The 23,433-nt window shown below is 42.4% G+C and overlaps 1 protein-coding gene across 4 annotated transcripts in view; it reads right to left on the minus strand.

The window, feature by feature from the left end:
- Positions 1–23,433, minus strand: part of gtf2b (general transcription factor IIB) — a 35,674-nt gene that overhangs the window by 6,672 nt on the left and 5,569 nt on the right. For 2 of the 4 annotated variants that reach the window (XM_072510450.1, XM_072510454.1), the window contains exons 2-5: positions 12,761–12,867; positions 8,047–8,180; positions 4,565–4,711; positions 4,320–4,449 (exon numbers count right to left, since the gene is read on the minus strand). In XM_072510450.1, coding sequence (XP_072366551.1) covers positions 4,320–4,449; positions 4,565–4,711; positions 8,047–8,180; positions 12,761–12,867 — 518 coding nt within the window. Of the gene's footprint in view, positions 1–4,319; positions 4,450–4,564; positions 4,712–8,046; positions 8,181–12,760; positions 12,868–13,707; positions 13,875–23,142; positions 23,216–23,433 lie in introns of those variants that run through there. The other 2 variants (XM_072510453.1, XM_072510452.1) reach the window with 2 other exon arrangements.

A 23,433-nucleotide genomic window follows, 5' to 3' on the forward strand; every position in this document is an offset into this window, starting at 1 on the left:
CCCTGACCAGCGCCGCACCAACCACGCCGGTGCCAATTCTCGGCTCTGCGGAGACTCATGTCCCAGCGTCAGGGCGGCGTGGCGCGATTCACGCCGGTCATGGGGATTCTCCAGCCTGGCCAGAGAGAATCACGCCCTGGATACCTGGCCAGTGGTAATAAGTTAAGGGAAAAGGCAATATCACAGTCATTGGCTATTTGGACTAATTATTCACCAATTGCCAAGGCGGGAGGGGAATAAATAGAAACGGTTAAAGTTTTAGTAAGATCTCAAGATTTAAGAGTTACGGTTGAGTATTAATAGAACAGATAAAGGTTACAATGGTTACAATAATTCTAATAAACTGTTATAAACCGTAAAGCACAAGTCAGCAGAATCTGCAGCTGCACTCTCGCAAGGACAGCTAGCTTCAACAACAAGTTTGGGAACAGAAGGTAACGGTTATATCAGTAGCAGATAGGGACAATAGACCAATAGCAGGGACAATAGACCAATAGCAAGATAAACTAGAAGTGCCTTCAAGGGTGTACGTGAAAACGTGTTGTTTATATGATCAAAAAGTTAAACAATGACTGTGCACGTGTTTCTAAAAAAGGTATAATATATGCATCACTTTTTGTAAACAGCAGAGTTGGGTCAACGAGCTTGCTTATGGAGCTCTCTCCTTGCACACGCCTGAATAAACGATCTTAAATCTGCTCAGAGGCTCGTAACCCCACTATTTAAAAAGGGAGGTAGAGAGAAAACAGGAAATCATAGACCAATCAGTCTGACATGGTAGTAGTGGTAAAAATACTAGAGTCGATTAAAAAACATTTAATAGCAGAGCACTTGGAAAACAGTGGCATGTTCAGCATGGATGAAGGGAAATCATACTGGACAAATGTACTGGAATTTTGCAAGGATGTAACTAATTGAGTCGACCAGTGGATGTGGTTTATTTGGAGTTTCAGAAGGCTTTTGACAAAGTCCCACATAAGAGATTAGTGTGTAAAATTAAAGTGTACGAGATTGGGGGTAGTGCATGGAGATCGATAGAAAATGGGTTAGCACAGAGAAAACAGTAGAAATAAATGGATCTTTTTTCAAATGGCAGGCAATAACTAGTGGAGTACCACAGGGATCAGTGTTAAGACCCCAGCTATTCACAGTTTATATTAATGATTTAGATGAGGAAATTAAATGTAATATCTCCAATTTTGCAGATGACAAAGCTGGGAGGGTGAACTGGGAGGAAGCTGCAGCATTGCTTCAGTGTGATTTAGAACAAAGAACAATACAACACAGGAACAGGCATTTCAGCCCTCCAAGCCTGTACCGGTCATACCAACCTTTGCCAAAACCCTCAGCACTTCCTTGTGCCATATCCCTCTATACCCATCCTTTCCAAGTGTTTGTCAAGATGCCTTTTGAACACCATTTATGTATCTGCTTCCACAAACTCCCCTGGCAACACGTTCCATTCACCCTCTGCGTAAAAAAACTGCCTCGCACATCTCCAAACTTTTCCCCACGGATCTTAAACCTATGCCCCCTGGTGACGGACCCCTCAACGCTGGGAATGAATGCCTGCCCATCCACCCTTTTCATGCCCCTCGTAATCTTGTAGATCTCTATCAGGCCACCCCTCAACCTCAAGTCTTTCTAACGAAAACAGTCCGAATCTATTCACCCTCTCCACATAGCTAACACCCTCCAGACCAGGTAACATCCTGGTAAACCTCCCCTGCACTCTCTCCAAAGCCTCAACATCCTTTTTGGTAGGTAGGTAGGTCACGGGAAATATACCGTAAATGGCAAAACTCTTGAGGAATATAGAAAGTCAGAGATCTGGGTGTGCAAGTCCACAGATCTTTTGACGGTGGAAACACAAGTGGACAATGTAGTTGAGAAAGCATACGGAATGCTTGCCTTCATTGGATGGGGCATCAAGTCTAAAAACTGGCAAGTCATGCTACAGTTGTATAAAACCTTGATACGGCCGCACTTCGAATATTGCACACAATTCTGGTCCCATACGGTTATACAATTAAGGGGGGGGGGAAGTTGTCCTAGTGTCATGGCCAACAATTCCCACTCGACTATAAGTTAGTTGGACACATTCATAAGAACATAACAACTAGGAGCAGGAGTAGGCCATCTGGCCCCTCGAGCCTGCTCCGCCATTCAATGAGATCATGGCTGATCTTTTGTGGACTCAGCTCCACTTTCCGGCCCGAACACCATAACCCTTAATCCCTTTATTCTTCAAAAAACGATCTATCTTTATCTTAAAAACATTTAATGAAGGAGCCTCTACTGCTTCACTGGGCAAGGAATTCCATAGATTCACAACCCTTTGGGTGAAGAAGTTCCTCCTAAACCCAGTCCTAAATCTACTTCCCCTTATTTTGAGGCTATGCCCCCTAGTTCTGCTTTCACCCGCCAGTGGAAACAACCTGCCCGCATCTATCCTATCGATTCCCTTCATAATCTTATATGTTTCTATAAGATCCCCCCTCATCCTTCTAAATTCCAACGAGTACAGTCCCAGACTACTCAACCTCTCCTCGTAATCCAACCCCTTCAGCTCTGGGATTAACCTAGTGAATCTCCTCTGCACACCCTCCAGTGCCAGTACGTCCTTTCTCAAGTAAGGAGACCAAAACTGAACACAATACTCCAGGTGTGGTCTCACTAACACCTTATACAATTGCAGCATAACCTCCCTAGTCTTAAACTCCATCCCTCTAGCAATGAAGGACAAAATTCCATTCACCTTCTTAATCACCGGTTGCACCTGAAAACCAACTTTCTGCGACTCATGCACGAGCACACCCAGGTCTCTCTGCACAGCAGCATGTTTTAATATTTTATCATTTAAATAATAATCCCTTTTGCCGTTATTCTTACCAAAATGGATAACCTTACATTTGTCAACATTGTATTTCATCTGCCAGACCCTAGCCCATTCACTTAGCCTGTCCAAATCCCTCTGCAGACTTCCAGTATCCTCTGCACTTTTTGCTTTACCACTTATCTTAGTGTCGTCTGCAAACTTGGACACATTGCCCTTGGTCCCCAACTCCAAATCATCTATGTAAATTCCTCACTGTAGTTTGCGGGATTATACTGTATATACAAGTTAGCTGCAGCATTTGCCAACGTTACAGGACTGACTGTGCTTCTAAAGCACCGAGGTGGTGAAATCTATCTTGAAAATGCATATTCTTTTTAAAATTAAAAGCTGTCAGTATTTCAGTAGACTCCTGAACATTTCAAAAAAACTGTCAAGAAATTGTGTTGGACTTTCTGGAATAATTGTGTTCCTGGCTATGATCATATTCCCACAATGTTGTTGGGTAATGATGATATATGCTGAAGTCAAGATGGTGCGTGACATGGAAGAGGGATTTGGAAAACAGAAAATGTTATCAAATAATCTTAGCTGCAGTGTATTCTGTAGCTTGTATATATTGTAGTCATAATGTACCAGCAATACAAAGAATGGATTATTTGGCCCAGTGATATGATCACCAATCAACCAAACTGCTCCATCCCCGAAACTGTTGGACATTATGAAGGGATGCACCATTCCAAATAGGCAAGATACTAGTCTCGCTTTGAACCTTGTAAATAGTAGAGAGGGCTTGACGAATCAGGTGGTGAGCCAGCCACCCACCTTGTTCGCACAGCCAGTTCAGTTTCTGGTTAGTGGTACCCCCAGGATTATCGTTGATTACTCAGCAATGGTGGTGGCTTTGATGGGGCAAATCGTATTGGTTTTCTCTTGTTCAAGATAATCATGACCAAACACTTAGCCTGAATGCCTGTCAGCCTGAATACCTGTCATTTGTTAGAGTCAAGCCTGGGCATTGCCCAGGTTCTGCTGCAAGCAAAATGGGCTTCTTTGTGGCTGGAGGACTTGTGAAGGAGACAGAACAGAGTCCTCATGGAACAGTCGCACACCTTATGAAGGAGGGAAGATCATTAATAAGCAGCTAAAGTTGGAAGGGCCAAAAACCTTTCACTGATTATTTTTGGCTTCTAGAAATATCACACCTTCCTCTGCATATCGTTCCAGCCACCAGAGCTTCCCCAACTCACCGTGATATTGGATGTGCACATTTCCACTCACCCGTTCCTTAGCAATCAGTTTGTGTCCATGGCTGGATTAAAGTTGTTAATTGAAATGGTTATCAACTTCTATTAACAGTCATTCGGATAATTACTTTGACCCAAATCAAAAATTCCTACTGACAACAATGTTGTAAAATGAATTTTATTAGATTGAGTGGAAAACAGTGCTATAATTTGGAATTAATTCCACATCTTCTTACCTTTGAATGTCCGTGGCACACCTTCCTGTCTGCAAGCAATATACAAGCAGGCAGAAGCAATGGCATCATTACTCCTTCCCTTCAGGCTCTTTTGTTCATACACTTGTTTAAATAAATTATTTGTTCGATCCTAGGAAATGAAAAGGGAAGATTTAATTAAGTACTGGCCATTCAATTAGCATCAATATTAAAGTTTTATGTCTTCATCACAGTGATTTAATGAAGCAAAGGTCACATGAACTTACAACTATGTTTCTGGGGAGATTTATTCTGTCAGACATATTGCTGATTTCCTTAAATGCATTCATCATTGCCCGGTCAGAGCTACTCATAGTCCGACGGTTTTGATATTTGGCATTTCCAAACTCATCAAAACTTGCAGATCCAGTACCCTGCGAAGAAATGCAAAGCAAATAACATCCACCAAATACAGCATATCACGTATAACATCTAAAAATAAGCTGCGCCCGTTACGTTGTTACAATTCTCAACTCCAAAATCATTAGCCAAGATATCATCCAAATATTGGCCTAAAGGCTATACAAAATGTTCCCTGCTTCTGTCAAAAGCACCCCAAATAAAAAAAAGCATATTCCTCAAATAAAAAGTTACATAGTCAAAAACCATCCTTTTATTTATTAATTTACAAATAATTCCACTTAAGTCATCCGCACCTCAAAATCTCACTTACCAAATTCCCTTTCTTAAAAAGATAAGATTGTATTTTACCAGTTAATTCAGGAACATGCTTGGTCATTGTTGAAACAAAATGTAGAGTTTCTTGGAATAATTTATGCAATTAATTGGAAGCAATGTTTTTATTTTACAAGGACCCTTGCTACATGAATTTGCATGTAACTAGACCCATCTATGGGCATTATTTAGAAATTGGTTAACCAGCAGCCTGTTATAATCCATACTGTTAATTTTATAAATGATGAACATTTAAAAAAAAACTAAAGTTCTCCCCCACATTCATCCCCAGCTGTTTGTTTTGCTTTTATTTTTAAAAAATCTGATTAGTTGTCAGTTGCCTCCACCTCTCCACATAAAATGTTGCAAATTTTACAGAAGAAAAGGGCTGTTCCAATTCACAAGCAAGGTTCAGAAGCAAAAGTAAAGAGGAAATGTGCTAAACATACAAAGCAAGATTACATAACCTATCGAGAAGATTAGGTTTTCGGTCTTTGCTAATGTAGAAATGGAAAAGGATTTATCTGTACACAAAAAAAGAGATATTCTGGATATTTGCACCCAATAAAGACGTGATCTCCTGAGGAAACAGTCATGTTTTGAATCAGTGTTTCCAGAGTTTGGAGTGAACAGAGAATTTACAGTGCAGAAGGAGGCCATTTGGCCCATCGAGTCTGCACCGGCCCTTGGAAAGAGAACCCCACTTAAGCCCCACACCTCCACCCTATCCCCATAACCCAGTTTAAGCCCACCTAACTTTTTTGGACACAAAGGGCAATTTAGCATGGCTAATCCACCTAACCTGCACATCACTGGACTGTGGAAGGAAACTGGAGCACTGAGAGGAACCCCACGCAGACAGGGGGAGAATGTGCAAATCCAGTCACCCAAAAAGTGCGAATTGAACCCAGCTCCCTGGCACTGTGAGGCAGTAGTGCTAACCACTGTGCCACCATGCCAACCAGTATCAAAAAAACCCCAGCTAAAATCTTTAGCTGAATCCCTTCACAGCTCCAGGGTCCCAGGTTTGATTCCGGCTTGGGTCACTGTCTGTGCGGAGTCTGCACATCCTCCCAGTGTGTGCGTGGGTTTCCTCCGGGTGCTCCAGTTTCCTCCCACAGTCCAAAGATGTGCAGGTTAGGTGGATTGGCCATGATAAATTGCCCTTAGTGTCCAAAAGTGCCCTTAGTGTTGGGTGGGGTTACTGGGTTATGGGGATAGGGTGGAGGTGTTGACCTTGGGTAGGGTGCTCTTTCCAAGAGCCGGTGCAGACTCGATGGGCCGAATGGCCTCCTTCTGCACTGTAAATTCAGATGACAGTTTGACTTGAGCTTGTGGAGAAGGCCAGGAGCTACCCAAAGACTGCTGAGAATAATTTTTTTTTAAATGATCTACACCCAAGAGCTACTCTCTTATTGGAAAGTACTAGCGCTTCAAGGACTTTGTAGCTTGTACTGGAGAATAACTACTGTGGTTGTGAAACTTCCAACCTTTTACCGAAAATTGAGCTGTTAAGCTGGGAGATAGGATACAAGGTCTGAAACTCAGTTCCGCATCAAAGATAAAGATTTGGTTGTACCTTTCAGTTCAGCTTGAGCAAATAGCCAGGGAGAGAATGGTGTTGCATAACATTTTCAGACACCCAGTAGATCACCAAACCTTTGATAATGGTCTTGGTGACATCCTGTGCAGTTGCCTTTTTAAAAAAAAAAAAGCCCTATTCTGAGGAAATCTATCAAGTGCTGTCGGTTTTCTTCCCAAAATTCTAAACTAGTAATATACCTACAGAACGTTCCTACTTTTAGTAATATAATCAAATTTGGCCATACTATTTGTATAACGCAAGTGTTAATTCAAAACATTAGAAAATGGGAATTCAGCTTTAACTGTTTCCTTCCATGGTTTCCCCCAACACATTTGGTCTTTAAACATTCACAAAATGTAGGCAGCATCAACAATGCTGTAGTTACTGCCCACCCTCAAGTTGTTGATTGCTTTACACCCAGGTGACATAATAGGACATTGAGGGTACACTGCTTCCCTAGACTCGTCAATGTTGCGGAGCTGTCCACTGGAAAAATCAGCAACTCCAACATATCCAAATTGGCGTCCTCCCAAGTTAATTTTACCACACTTCAGGCAAGATCAGTAATCCAACCAGGGGAGTTTAAGGAAATATTGTAATCATACCAATAACATGTTGCACCACAAAGCAAGTTTACAACTGCCCATAAGACAAGCCAGTCATACCACTGCAAACATGGAAACTTAGCTGACAGCGCTCTCTCATCCGCAAGGCAAGCTGAGCAAGTATCAACGTGAAAGCATCTTATATACACACTAATTTAACAACCAGTTACTCCTCTCCCACTGCTCAATGAGTCATAGTGACCAGAATGGTGTAAGGTTCCACACGTCCTGTGCTAAGCTCCCGGATCTCTGCCCGAGTGAAGGTAACAGCACTACTACACCAGCCTTTAGCATAGTTAGATTTGATGCAACCTATAATCTGTAATTGAGGTGGCCCACTACACTATCTACAAATTGCCACATACTGCAATGAAACAAACGGAGCTTTACATAATAATAATGTACTCTACAAATTTTATGAATAAAAGTGAAACATTTTACAGAAGGGCTGCTCCAATTTACACAAGGTTGAGAAGCAAAAGTAAAGAGCAAATGTGGAAAACATACAAAGCATGATGACATAACCTATAGGGAATTGGACTTGACGTAGGGGTAAAATTTTTTAAAAAGGGGTTTGGGAGTAATCCAGTAACATCCATGATTTAAACTCAGTTGAGTAATAGCCATTTCAGTCAGACAAAGACATCTAATGCCTGTCGCCTCTCAAGCAGAGATCAATACATTCAGAAAAGGAGGTGGGTAAAGATGGGGAATCTTACATTTCTTTAGAAACACAAAGGCCATTTACCGTGCAAAGTATTTTGCTACTTTAGCAGAAATGCAATAAAGAGGTTTTTTAAAAAGTTAGTTTTGTGTGCGCCATTCTGTTGGTGAAGTCAGTTACCTTTCCAATCATAGTTGACAAATCACCGCCATTTAGCAGTGGATTCTGGGCATCACCAACACGAGATGGATCTTTTGTTGCTTTGTCATTGCTAAATGTTCGCCACTCAGAGCCAACATCTATAACCCTATCACCTGTAGGGAGAGATGGAAACCAAGCTCAGTAGGAAAATCTAAAATCACATGAAACCAACCTATCATCTCTCCAAGAAACACATTGGCTCAAATGAAGTTACTCTCTTCCTGAGCATACTCATAAGTTACATTCCAATATATTTAAAGCCCTTGTTATACAAGGTGGATTGGCCATGCTAAATTACCCGTAGTGTCCATAAAGGTTAGGAGGAGTTGTTGGGTTACGGGGATAGGGTGGAAGTGAGGGCTTAAGTGGTCGGTGCAGACTCGATGGGCCGAATGGCCTCCTTCTGCACTGTATGTTCTATGTTCTATGTAAAGGATAAAATTGTGGTCAAGATATCCTGCTTCATTCTCCAAAATGTCCAAATGCCAGCTTTCTTCGAGCCAGTTAACCTTAACCCATACACCGTATCAGCCAATTTCAAACCAGCTTTTAGCTGAACCTAATAGGAGTAGACTGTACACGCCCCCTTACATCTACATCAACTTGGCTACCCCAGCAGGAGAACTGAAAGCAAAATCATTCAGCCAGGTCACTCAGAAGTAATTTCATTCCAATTTTCACGTCAAACTCTATTCATACTTCTATAGTGCTGCAGTACTTCCATTGGACAGAGGGGAAAAGGGAACAGGATATTATGTAGGTAGTTTCCATTATAAATTGAACACAAGAATTTATAATTAAAACATGAAATTAAGGGGCAGATAAATTTCTGCACAAGAGTTGAAGTTAACGAAGGAAAGAATAGACAGGAAGTGATCTCAGATAAGAGTTTTGACAGATATGCAGCCTGTACATTTTATGCAGCCTGTACATTTTATGGTCTTTACCTTGTTTGGATTGCACTTTTTGCTCAGAAAAATCAGTTCCATTTCAATAAGAGTCAGCAAGTCGTTACTTATTCTTTCATTCAGTTAGCAAATGCTTACCCATGGCATGGGAGTGATCTAATACTTGCATCAATATTTGGTTTGGACCAACTTTATCTCCTATTCTTCCAATGGGGAATTTCTCCCCAAAACCAGATAGCATTAGGAACCCAGCTACAGTTAGTTATAGTTGCTAGCTTGCTAATGGTATCTCAAACATTCAAATTACTTTGTTTTAAAAACAGCTATACTAACAATTTAATGAATCACCCATCTTTTTCACACCATTATTGCGGAACTTTATTCCAGTGCAATGAAAGTAAGAAATGGTCATTTTTTTGCAGTAGATATTAAAAACCTGGGTTAAGATGCATGCAGGCAGTACAACTGCAAGAGCAGTGATTAAAGTGAGGTAATAATCGATTTGCAGGTGAAGTGTCTTGCTATTAGATCCGGAGAACAATTTATTGGTTTACAGATAGCTAGCTAATGTAATATCGCTTTGGTGAAGGACCACTGGGGTGTAGATAATTTGTGTGGTATCGTGTTCGATCAGGCAGCACGGTAGCTTCAGTGTGCCAGGAACCCAGGTTCATTTCCCGGCTTGCGTCACTGTCTGTGCAGAGTCTGCAGGTTCTCCCTGCGTCTGCATGGGTTTCCTCCAGGTGCTCAGGTTTCCTCCCACAACTTCTGAAAGATGCGCTTGTTAGGTGAATTGGACATTCTGAATTCTCCCTCAAGTGTACCCGAACAGGCGCTGGAGTGTGGTGACTGGGGATTTTCACAGTAACCTCATTGCAGTGTTAACGTAAGCAGACTTGTGACACAATAAAGATTATCCTGGCTAAACAAGTCAAAACACAGCTTATAAGAGATAAAAGAATGGCTTATGCTTTGGGTACAGAGGTTGGTAATGGGAGGAACCAGATCGGTCTGAAAAGGTCCTAGAACTCGCATCTGAACAGAAGTTTTAGTTAGGTTCTCTCGCCAATAAGGACCAAAGATTCTGCCAGAGAAAACAATGTTGGAACCCATGAGGGGCATTTGAAATATATTGGTTTGCTTAATTGGAATATAGTGGCAGGTTTAGAAGTTAAGGTTTACTCTTTTACTTAAAAACTACTGTTGTAACTGTTAACTTATTTCTTTGTTGCCAATGTGGTTAAATTCTGTGTTAAAATTAAAGTGTTTTTTAACATAAAATATACCTATGGGTACCGATGGGTCAGTGTCATCACTCCTGTGGTGCAGTAGGGATTTTGTCCAGGATCATTTACACCAGCGAAAAGAGTGGACTTAGTCAGGCTTAGAAACGCCGACCAATCCTGGTTTAAACCACTTGTAAATTTTGCCGCAATCCCAGAGGACCATAGGCTGCTCTCTCCTTCGAGAGAGCAATGACTGGTGGCAATTTAACCAGAGGGTCACCACACCTCAGGTGAGGGGCAAGGTTGAGAAGGCAGAACCTTCATGAATAACCTCAGCCACTATAGGAATTGAACTAGAGCTGTTGGCATCACTAACCAGCTGCCCAGCTAACTGAGGTGATCGACTCCAATAAACCACTTACCAGCATTATAGATAGGTGGGGAAATTGTATTAGAGCAGGCAGTTCCGATCCGGAGTGTACTGGCACAGACATGATGGATCAAATAATGTCTGCCAGTGTCAGAAGATCAATACTTCTATAAAACTGACCGATTGTAGAGTGTGTGTCAGACTTACACCAATACAGAACAGAATCCATTTTTATTTGCCCTGTCACGGTCGGCAAAATGGATATTAAATCATCAGAAACTCAATCATGATGCTGGAGCAGCAAGAAAGGCAGGCATCCAACTCGTCGAACAGAGAAACAGCTAAAGGGAAATGTATTTTTAAAGTACAGTGGACAAACTGCATTCATACATCGTCAAGTGGAGATAAAAAAGAAAGCAACCGTAGGGACAACATTTTGGCAAAGCTGATGCCAAGAAACTTTTAGTTTGCATTCGAACATCTCCAAAATGAAGGTTTCAGCCCCAATTTAAACAACCTTGCAGAAGCAGTAACGACAGGAAAAAAACCAAATCAGATAATGTACATAAAGCAGAGTTCTGATTCAGACATCGTTGAACAATCTAGACATACTAAAAAACAAGTTATACCAGCAACTACAGGAAAATAGAGTATTTTAGAAATTATAATTTAATTAGACCAAATGCCAGCAATATATTCAGAATTGCCAACACAACTTTATATAAAACATCTCTAAATGGACAGAATAAAGTAGATAATTAGAAAGTTAGGTTCTCTCGGGGGGGGCAATATTGGAGAATGGAAAACAGAATATTGGAAGTCAATTTTGGCGTCAAGGGTATGCATGAGGATTTCAGTACACAGCTCGAAGCAGAATGGCGATCCACAGCCAGGAGCTCCCCTCCAGGCCACAGCCAGGAGCTCGGCTGCAAACAGTCTGGTTCAGCCTCAGGCAGCGGCCAGGGAAAGGGATGGAGTCAGTGATTTCAGTCTTGCCAACATTTAGCTAAAAGAAAACTTCGGCAGTGCGATAAATCAGGGACTAAAGGTTGAACGGGCGCTGGTGAGGCAGAGCTGGATGCGGTCAGCTCACATGTACAATCTGATGTTGGGTGTTTGGATGACATTACTGAGAAGGAGGGGGGAATAAGGATAGATTCTTGGAATTCCAGAGATTACTACCCGGAAACCAAAAGAGAAATCGTTGCAGTTAATTCTCTCTGAAATTAGGGAGACTCGGCATCAAACAGCAGCAACATGCAAGAGAGGGGAGCAAGCAATAAAAACAGAAAGCTGTGGATGGTGTGATATTAAATTTGCTATGTGCAGCACATGCCTGGTTTTGCTATCAGTAAGAGAGTGAGCACCATGTAAAGACATCACTACCAATTTAAAATTAATGATCAGGTCAGTATCACAAATGAAGCATTGTACACTATATGCAAATTATTAAATTGTAACACCAGAGATGTCAAGGGAATAGCACAGCCGTATAACATTAGAACAATAAAATGCTTCTTTGGACCACCGACAATGGTCCAGATAATTCCAAGGACACAAGAGTTCAGGGCAGGAACTTGGCTTCTGGTCAAAAGATGAGATGCGGTTTAGGCACACACACCCCAGTCTGCAAGTATAAATAGCAATGTATGGGGGAGGCAGTGGCATGGAGGCACTGGACTAGTAATCCAGAGACCCAGGGAACCTGGCTTTAAATCCCCACCACGGCAGAGGGCGAAAGTTGAATTCAATTAAAAATCTGGAATTAAAAGTCTAACGATGACAATGAAGCCAATGTAGATTGTCGTTAAAAAAACGGTTCACTATAATGTCTTTTAGGGAAGGAAATCGGCCACCTGTCCTACATTTGACTCCAGATCCACAGCAATGTGGTTGACTCGGAAACGGAGGGCAGTTAAGAATGGGCAATAAATGGTGGCCTAGCCAGCAACATCCTGTAAATTAATTTTAAAATAGGTGATTGACATTGAACAAACAAGCACGACATACTGTAGGGCACTGTAGTTACTTTATTTTTGAATGAAAAAAAAGAGACCAATTGTTAGACAAGTTTTAATTTCTGTAAAGCTGTCTCAATCTCAAATTGAATGCACTGCAAGTCCATACAGAAATAATAGGTACATACACAGATCGATGCAGGTAATGGAAACATTTATCTTTTTACTTACCTACTACCAGCCCACATTCAGGGCAGATCATGTCACCAGCACGGTAATCTTCTACCAGTATGGCATCTGGATGGTTTGGGCATTGCACTCTAGGCAATGGATCTCCACTAAAACAAGAAAATCAGAAGATTATTTTTATAAATAAAAGAAATTCAGTACATTGTTACAGCAAATGTCATTTGTAAAATCAAAATTATGGCCCATTTCTCATCAACTTGCTTATTTTCAGCCAGGATGAGCTTGTTGACACTCGGCCCCATTTCACAGTCTATTTTGACCCCACCATAGTGTGATTGCTCATCGACATCCAGCGCTGGAGTAGAAATTTCCTCCAAATGAATATAGTCAAGATCAAAACCATGGCCTTCGGTTCCCACCATAAAATCCATTCCCTAACCACCAACTCCATTCATTTCCTTTGATGGCAGTGAGGCCGGATCAAACTTGGATCTTATTTAACCCTCGATTAATTTTCAATCACATATCCATCATCAACCTACTTTATTTCCATATGGTAGAGGATAATTAAACAACTTGGCTGGAGTCCTCACCCAAACATTATCTTTACATTCGAAATTCAAGCATATTTGCACGCACGCGCGCGCACACGCACACACTTCCAATTGTAAGCTCTTGTGCATCCATGATTTTCATCATTTCAATTATGGCCAAGCCTTCAGGTGTTTAGTCTCCAAGTTTTAGAATTCCCTTCTTCAACCGTTCTGCCTCTCTCCAAGAGGCTTCTTCAAATTTGCATCAAGGGAGATTTGTCACCGGTTGCAATACCTTACATGGTTCAGTGTCAAATCTTGTTTGATAATGAAAGTACCTCAGGACGTTTTAACGATGTTAAATGCACCACATATATAAATGCAAGGTTTTGTTGCTGCAATAGCACTTCAATATACTTTAAAAAATAAAAATAAAAAAAAATAACTATAGCGCACCATCTTTCAGGAGTTAAGATGGAGAGAGAAGCATCAGAATGGGAAAGGAGAATGCACAAGATCGCAACAGGTTAGTGTTTATCCAAAATCCTCTGGGCCCACCGCATTCAGATAATTTTGGTTTTGAGATATCACATTGAGGCCTGGTACAAAGGCCGAAGTCTAGACTTGCTAGAGGTTGAAGTAAATAAAATGGCTAGAAAAGCAAGAAATGAATAAATACAGGGTACCTTTCATACAAGTTTCCAATTGGCATGTTGACCACAAAAATCTCTGCAGACAAACTAGACTTCCCATGCGGAAGATTGACAAGAGTTCATAGAATCATAGAATCTACAGTGCAGAAGGAGGCCATTCAGCCCATCAGGTCTGCACCAGCTCTTGGAAAGAGCACCCGTTCAAAAATTATGTAACTAAATACAATAGTATGGATAACTTGGTGGGCACAGTTTGAGTATGACAATACAGATCAGCTTATCCAGTACTATTAATCTCTAGGCAGCACAGTGGCACAACAGTTAGAACTGCCGTCTCACAGTGCCAGGGACCCAGGTTCAATTCCGAACTCGGGTGACTGTCTGTGTGGAGTTTTCTCCAGATGCCCCGGTTTCCTCCCACAGTGCAAAGATGGATTGGCTATGCTAAATTGCCCCTATGTGGGGTTTGGGCCTAGGAATGGTTCTCTTTGAGGGTTGTGCAGACTTGATGGGCTGAATGGCCTCCATCTGCACGGTGGGGATTCTGATAGAAATATATTAGTATATTTTTGATACCTTCAGATATTGTACATCTCAATGACACTTCAAAAATGCACCATATCGCATATAGTTAAAAGATTAAAGAAATACTGCTACTGAACAGAATACTTGTCTGCAACATGGATCAGAAGCATGTATTCCACCTACGACCAGTTACAAACTTAACCAATGTGTACTCAAGCTTTTTTTAAATGCTGCATAGATACTCAGTAGGTCTGGCACTATCTGTGGAGGGAGAAACAAGGGTTAAGTCTCAGGTCAATGACCCTTTATGAGAACTATCTCGGCTATTGTTCCAATTCTGACAACGTGTTATCACACAAAAATGGTAACAGTTTCTTTATCCACTATCTCTAGGTCAGTGTTTATTTCAGTATTTTGTATCATTTGGGAGTCTAATGTTTCATCAAATCCATTAGCATGTACACGCAACTCAAATTGGAAGCCAATGAAAACTCAAGTCAGGTTTTCTGATCAACTGTGAAGGCAATACATGTCCTATGCTATATAGATTTATTATTATTTTTCCACAGGATGTGGTGCAAAGCCTATGCATTTCTTGCGCATCCCCAATTGCCCTCAATAAGATGGCGGTGAGCTAAGTTCTCGAGCTGCTGCAGTGCAGGTACACCCACAATTAATAGCGAGGAAGTTCCAGGATTTCCACCCAGTGACAATGAAGGAACAGCAATATGGTCCCCAAGTTACGGTGGTGCATGGCTTGCAGGGGAACTTGTAGAAGGTGTTCCCATGAGTCAGTTTGGAATGTGCTGGCAATGGAGTCTTGATTAATTACAAAAAATATGAGTAGGCCATTTGGCCCATCAATCCTGTTCTGCCATTCAGCGTGATCATGGCTGATCCTCTTTGCTCTCTCCATATACCCCCTTGATCTTTTTACATCTAGAAACCTATTTCTTTCTTAAAATACATTGTGATTTGGCCTCCTCAGCCTTCTGAGGTAGAGAATCCCAGAGGTTCACCCACCCTCTGAACAAATTTCTCCTCATCTCAGTCGAACGGCCCCATAGCCTGACCCCTTATTCCAGACCTCTCAGCCAGGGGAAATGTCATCCCCGCAGCCAGTCTATCCAGCCGTCACAATTTTATATGTTTTAATAAGATCCTCTCACTTGTCTAAACTTCACTGAATAAAGGTCTCGTACGACAATTCTGCCAACCTAGAAATCAGAGAATTTCAGAATCCCTACAGTGCAGAAAGGAGGCTATACAGCCCATCGAGTTTGTACTGATCCATTCCATCCTATACCTGCAACCCAGCCTGCACATCCTGGACACTAAGGGGCAATATATCATGGCCAATCCACCTAACCTGCACATCTTTGGTGAACTTTTCTGCACTCATGGAAAAAAAGCTTTTTTGGGCAAGGAGTCCAAAACCACGCTTAATACTCCAGGTTTGGTCTCACCAAAGCATTGTACAGCAGCAGTAAGATGCCCATACCCCTGCAGTCAAATCCTCTTGTAATGAAAGCCAACATATAATTTGTCTTCTGTTACTGCACCTGCATGCTGGCTTTCAGTGGCTGGTGTACTAGGACACCCAGTTCTCTGCATATTAATATTTTCCAATCTATCACCATTGTTTTTTTCGACTGAATTTCATGTTTCCATGTTAGACTGCATCCGTCATATTATTTGCCCACTCATTTGTCCAAATCATCTTGAAGTCTCTACTTCCTCCTCACATACATACTCAACTCAAAAGAATCCTAGGAAGGAATTCTCTTTCACAATTCCATGTTGACTTTGTTTAATCCTGTTGATATTGAAAAGTGTTCTGTTATGCTATTTATAATTTTCTCTACTACTGTTAGACTAGCCAGTCTGGAAATCACAGTTTTCCCCCTCCTGCCCTTTGCCACTCTCCAATCTGCCGGGACTGTGCCAGAATTCTGGAAGTTGACAACCAACACACCATTTTCATGGTCACTTCCTTTAGTACCCTGGGATGTTGATTACCAGGCCCCAGGGATTGGATCGGCTTTTTCAGTCCCATTAATTTCTCCAGCAATACTTTTTTAAACTAATACTAATTTCCTTCAATTCCTCCTCTTTGTTTGCCTAGCATTTTTGGGAAATTATTTGGGTCTTAAGACAAAACTAAAGTAGCTGTTTAATTGCACTGCCATTTTCTAGATTTCCATCATCAATTCTCCTGAATTATAGGCTTTGGAATGTAAGGGACCTACGTTTGTCTTCACCAATCTTTTACTTCATACGCACTTATAGAAGCTTTTACAGTCCACTTCCTCGAAAGTTTACTCGCATACCATTTTTCCCATCAATCAAGCTCTAGGTCCTCCTTTGCTGAATTCTAAACTGCTCCCAATCCTCAGGCTGGTACCTTTTCCAGCTTTACATGCCTCCTATTTCGATCTAATACTAGCCTTAATGTATTTTGTTCGCCATAGGTGGGCCGCTGTGTCTGTAGTTTTTGCACTAGAAATAATGTACAACTGCTGCAATGCATACATTTGTTCCTTAAATATTAGCCACAGTCAAGGGATCTTTTAGATTGTACACACTGCTGCCACTGTGCCTCAGTGGTGAAGGGAATGATGGATGGGTGCCAATCAAGCAGGCTGTTTTGTCTTGGATGGTGTCAAGCTTCGAGTGTTGGAGCTGCACTCATCCAGGAAAGAGACCATTCCATCACAATCCTGACTTGTACTTTGAGGAGTCAGGGGCAGAATTACAAAATATTTCAAGGTTACCTAATGAGATACAAGCAGTAGTGTTTTTGTAACTCTGGTCTCAATGTTGCGATATTTTCAATTATTTCTGAACTGGTTTGAGGGAGCCTCTTGCAATTATACATTCATAGACCCTTATCCTCAAGCATTAGGAAAGTGCAAACACAATAGTCTCATGCTCATTTAAGGGTGGAAAAGATTTAATATTCTTTATCTACTGGAATGTTAAGTAAAATGATAGCAGCATTTTAGAAAATTACTGTGAAAGGGCCACTCAGCCCATCTTAATTCATCAGGCATAGAAATTCTTAAGGTGGTTCCAGGGATTTTATCTCCATTACCATTTCTTGGTAGTCTTACAAAATCTATTAAACAATGGATGAAATAAGTATCAATCCTAAATTTATCTTCCAGTGGTGTGAACCTGAACTCCACATTCACCTCTCAAATTTATATAACATTCTATTAGATTACCGAAAGGACTATATTCCATTCTCCCAGTTTCTCTATCTCCATTGCATCTATTCTGATGCTACCTTCTGTCCAAGGCACTTAACATTGGTCTTCCTTCTTCTGAACTGAGGATTCGCCCCCCCCCCCCCCCCCCAAACCAGGTTGACAGGGTCTTCAACACATGATGGTAGCAGTGGTTAGCACCGTTGCTTCACAGCGTCACGGACCCAGGTTCAATTACCGGCTTGGTCACGGTCTCAGTGTTCTCCGTGTGTGTGTGGGTTTCCTCGGGTCTTCCTTTTTCCTGAACTGAGGATTCGCCCCCCCCACCCTCACTAGGTTGACAGCGTCTTCAGCAAGTCATGGTAGCAGTGGTTAGCACGGTTGCTTCACAGCACCACGGACCCAGGTTCAATTACCCAGCTTGGTCACGGTCTCCGTGTTCTCTCAGTGTCTGTGTGGGTTTCCTCGGTGGTCTTCCTTTTTCCTGAACAGAGTCGTCGCCCCCCACCAGGTTGACAGGGTCTTCAACACGTCATGGTAGCAGTGGTTAGCACTATTGCTTCACAGCGCCACAGACCCAGGTTCAATTACCGGCTTGGTCACTGTCTCCGTGCTCTCCCAGTGTCTGTGTGGGTTTCTTCTGGGGGCTCTGGTTTTCTCCAACAAGTCCCTAAAGACATGCTTGTTGGGTGAATTGGACATTCTGCATTCTCCCAGTGTACCTGAACAGGCGCCGAAGTGTGGCGACTAGGGGATTTTCACAGTAATGCCCTGAAAGATTAAATACTATGTAGACCCATTTCTTGCACTTCTACCCTCAACTTTCCCCCTCACTCGCAGAACCACAATAGGGATTCCCTTGTCCTAGTTTCCCACCTCACCAGCCTAAAGGATCATCCTCTAATTTCTCCAGAATTATGCCACCACATATCACATCTTTCCCTCCGGTCACGGTCACATTCTGAAGGTCATCGTTCCTCTGCGACACTCTAGACCACTCATCTATCACCCTTAATACTTCCCATGCAATTGCAGGTAGTGTAACATCAGTCCTTCTAACTCCTCACTGTCCAAGACCCCAAACACTCCTCCAGGTGAAGCAGCAAATTACTTGGTACTACTTTATTTTAGAATACTGTATTTGCTGTTCACAATGTAGGCTCCTCCTTTAAGCGAGGGAGACCGAGTACAGACTGGGTGACTGCTTTGTAGAACACATTCGCTCAGCCCATAAGCATGACCCCAACCTTCCAGTCGCTTTCAATTCACAACCTCGTTCTCATGCTCACATTTCTGACCTCGGCCAACTGTAATGTTCCAGTGAAGACCAACACAAGCTGGAGGAAAAGTATCTCAACATCTGATTAGGCACTTTACAGCTTTCTGCACTCAAATCTCCTGCACCTGCAGCATTTTGCTTCTATTCAATTTAGCTGAAACATGTCAAAGATCATTCTGCAGACATCTCTTTTCCTGACTGAAAAGCGCACAATTTTTCATTTTTTCTCGTATTTCAGACCTTTTTTTTGCACTAGAAATCAAGCTCATGGCTTTCCATCAGCAGAGAGTAAAATTTTCATCCCCTTGTGTTCTACTATTATTATTGTGCATTTCAATAATCTACTTGACTCCTCCTCTGCAATGGTTGCATCTTGAGCATTGGATTCAACAAGATTTCTGCAACTCTTTCTCTCACTATTAGCTATTTTTAAAAACAAAACGTCTCGTGTTGCAGCCAGTTCTAACTTCTCATTGCTAGGCATGAGCACTGCAGGCATGCTTTCCTGTTGATCCAGTGGTTTGATGGCAATGGTGGAGGGGGATAGGTCTATCAAGAGCTTGCAGATCTTGGTTGAATGCAATTCTTCTGATATCCCAGTGTCTCATGGATTCCCAGTTTAGAGCTGATCTGAATCTATCCCATGGAGTGACAGGGTACTGCCAAACACAATGGAGTGAGTCTTGTGTGAAGATGGGTTTTCATCTCCATAAGAACAGCACAATAGTCATCCCTGCCATTACTACCATGGAGAGAAGCATTGACGACATGTATAGTTGTGAGGACAAGTTCAAGCAGGTTTTCCCCTCTAGTTGGTGTTCTCACTTCCTGCTGTAGGGCCAGTCTTTGCAGCTGTGTCCTTGGGGACTTGGCCAGCCTAAATAGTAGTGTGCTACCAAGCTACTCTTTGTGATGGACATTGAAGTCCCCTTCCTAATTTACCTCTCCATGCTTCACCAAAGTGATGTACATGGAACAGCACTGATTCAAGAGCCAAAGGAAGATGGTAGTTTTCCATGCTCACGATTGACCTGATGTCACGGAGACGTCACTGAATCCCGAGTTAATGTTGAGGACTCCCAGGACCACTCCCTCCGAGCTGTACCATTGCACCATCACGCCTAGGGGGGTTTTGCCCTGTTGGAGAGACAGAACATTGGCTTGGAAGAGTCTGGAACATCGAGTACAAGGTATAAGTTGGTGAGTATCAAGGACTATTTCAGGCTGTTGACTGATTAGTTTGTGGAACAGCTCTCCGAAGCCCCCAGGTATTAGTGAGAAGACTTTGCAGGATGCACGCCTTCAGTGTTTTTTGTGCTGAGGTTGTGTGGTGGCTGGTCAGGTTTGAATCTGGTTTGACTATTCTGTAGAAGTTTGATACAATGGAGAGGGGCCAGCACATTAGCACAGTGGTTAGCACAGTTGCTTCACAGCTCCAGGGTCCCAGGTTCGATTCTCGGCTTGGGTCATCATCTGTGCAGTCGGCACATTCTTCCCGTGTCTGCGTGGGTTTCCTCCGTGCGCTCCGGTTTCCTCCCACAGTCCAAAAATGTGGAGGTTAGGTGGATTGGCTATGCTACATTGCCCTTAAGTGTCCAAAAATGTTGGGTTAGATGGGGTTCAGGGATAGGGTGGAGGTGTGGGTTTAGGTAGGGTGCTCTTTTGGAGGGCCAGTGCAGACGCAATGGGCTGAAAGGCCTCCTTCTGCACTGTAAATTCTATGATTCCAGGCTCAGCCAATTCAGATGGCAGTCAAAAGTCAAGCACATTTGTGGGTTTGGAGTCATATGCAGACTGGACTGGATAAAGACAAAAGGATACGAATGAAGGATACGGAGGAAAATGTAACTGGTCTGATTAGTAAGTTTGCAGACGACACAAAGGTTAGTGGAATTGCGGATAGCGATGAGGAATGTCGGAGGATACAGCAGGATTTAGATTGTCTGGAGACTTGGGCGGAGAGATGGCAGATGGAGTTTAATCCGGACAAATGTGAGGTAATGCATTTTGGAAGGTCTAATGCAGGTAGGGAATATACAGTGAATGGTAGAACCCTCAAGAGTATTAAAAGTCAAAGAGATCTAGGAGTACAGGTCATTGAAAGGGGCAACACAGGTGGAGAAGGTAGTCAAGAAGGCATACGGCATGCTTGCCTTCATTGGCCGGGGCATTGAGTATAAGAATTGGCAAGTCACGTTGCAGCTGTATAGAACCTTAGTTAGGCCACACTTGGAGTATAGTGTTCAATTCTGGTCGCCACACTACCAGAAGGATGTGGAGGCTTTAGAGAGGGTGCAGAAGAGATTTACCAGAATGTTGCCTGGTATGGAGGGCATTAGCTATGAGGAGCGGTTGAATAAACTCGGTTTGTTCTCACTGGAATGAAGGAGGTTGAGGGGTGACCTGATAGAGGTCTACAAAATTATGAGGGGCATAGACAGAGTGGATAGTCAGAGGCTTTTCCCCAGGGTAGAGGGGTCAATTACTAGGGGGCATAGGTTTAAGGTGAGAGGGGCAAGGTTTAGAGTAGATGTACGAGGCAAGTTTTTTTACGCAGAGGGTAGTGGGTGCCTGGAACTCGCTACCGGAGGAGGTAGTGGAAGCAGGGACGATAGGGACATTTAAGGGGCATCTTGACAAATATATGAATAGGATGGGAATAGAAGGACACGGACCCAGGAAGTGTAGAAGATTGTAGTTTAGTCGGGCAGCATGGTCGGCACGGGCTTGGAGGGCCGAAGGGCCTGTTCCTGTGCTGTACATTTCTTTGTTCTTTGAACCAGATGGGGTTTGACAAAAAGAAGAAAATTAAAATAAGAAAAAAGGCTCAACCTTATTCAAAACAAATTTGTTTGTGCATCATCTCCTGAATGGGGTTCACATTTGGAACATAGGAGAGATGAAGAAAGTCTTATTCTACAGGAGCTCCTAGGGCAGCACGGTAACATAGTGGTCAGCAGTCACTTCACAGCTCCAGGGTCCCAGGTTAGATTCCCGGCTTCGGTCACTATCTGTGTGGAGTCTGCCCATTCTCCCTGTATCTTCGTGGGTTTCCTCCCACCGTCCAAAGATGTGCCGGTTAGGTGGATTAGTCATACTAAATTGCCCTTAAGTGTCCAAAAGGGTTGGGGGTGTGGGATTGGGTTGTTTGCTCTTTCTCGGGGCCGGTGCAGACTCGGATGGGCTGGGTGGCCTCCTTCTGCACTGTGGATTCTATGGTTCTAATTGTGCTGTAAATTACAATGTCCAAGATATGAAGATTTGAGAGAAAATTTCTGTCCAATTTGTAAACAATCCGTTGCATTCCCACAGCAACTTCAATGAAATCTCAGCCAGTAACTTTGGTCCTGTCCCAGATATGCCAGCTTCCAGGCTTTTGCGAACATTTCTCCTATAGCCTGTAGGGAGAGTAGCCTCAGAAGACAGCATTGGTTAACAATGGGGTCTCAAAATCCTGGGCATTCAGTGGGACTGAAGATCTAGTTGGCAGGACTACGTTCACTGATAAACAACTTTTAGAGTAGTTCACCCGAGGTCCAGGGCATTATAGATTCCTGGATTCCACAGAATATCAGGATATAAAAATTAAACTAGGACTCCCCATAAGGGAGCTGTTGGGCCATCATTCCACTGTTTCCAGAGAACAACTCGTCACCATGCACCCTAATTTAATGCTCTTCAGTCAGACGTCCATGTCTGATGCCCAACCCTCGGTGCGGCTCTGTGTCCTTGACATTGGTGGGGCAGGTGTATTGCTTTCCTGCTAATTTTCAGTTTGAGGAATTTAGCTGTTGTAAAGCTGCGTTTCTAAGATTTATTTCAGAGAATAACAAATTCACACCCTGCACCAATCTGCCGTACGCGCCCAAATTATCAACTGCTCTCCAAGCAGCTGAAACTCTGCTGGAAATACACATTTGCACAATTTATGGTTTCGATTCGAATATATCACACATATGAAACAAGTAAAGAAGAATAGAGTAAATTGAAACAAGGACAATCAGTCACTATTTCTCAATATTATTTAATAGCAATAGATTGAGAGATTTCATCTAAACGTTTGTAGTTCAAATATTTCATTTTTGGGGAAGAACTGGGGCACTCTCCCTGGTGTCCCTCAAAAAGATTATCCTGTGGTTATCATATTGCTGTTTGTGGGAGCTTGCTGTGCACATAGTGGCTGCCATGTTTCCTACATTCCAGCAGTGATTCAGAAAGTACTTACTTGACTGTAAAACACTTCTGTGAGATGTATGGTGATCATGAAAGGCACTATGTAGAAGCAAATCTTTATTTTGTGCCAGGAGTACAGCTCATATAATGACCAGGAAGATCATAGAAAACACAAGAGGAAATGGAAAGAAGTTAATACAAATAGAGATCAACAAGCAATTAAGTTGAAGCCAAAATACAAGAAGAAATGGAAAGAAGTTAATACAAATAGAGAGAACAAGCAATTAAGTTGAAGCCCAAATCATTTTACAAACAAAGTTTAACAGATTCCTCGGGCCTAGAG

Source organism: Scyliorhinus torazame, chromosome 7 (assembly GCF_047496885.1).
Source record: "Scyliorhinus torazame isolate Kashiwa2021f chromosome 7, sScyTor2.1, whole genome shotgun sequence".
Classification (NCBI taxonomy): Eukaryota; Metazoa; Chordata; class Chondrichthyes; order Carcharhiniformes; family Scyliorhinidae; genus Scyliorhinus; species Scyliorhinus torazame.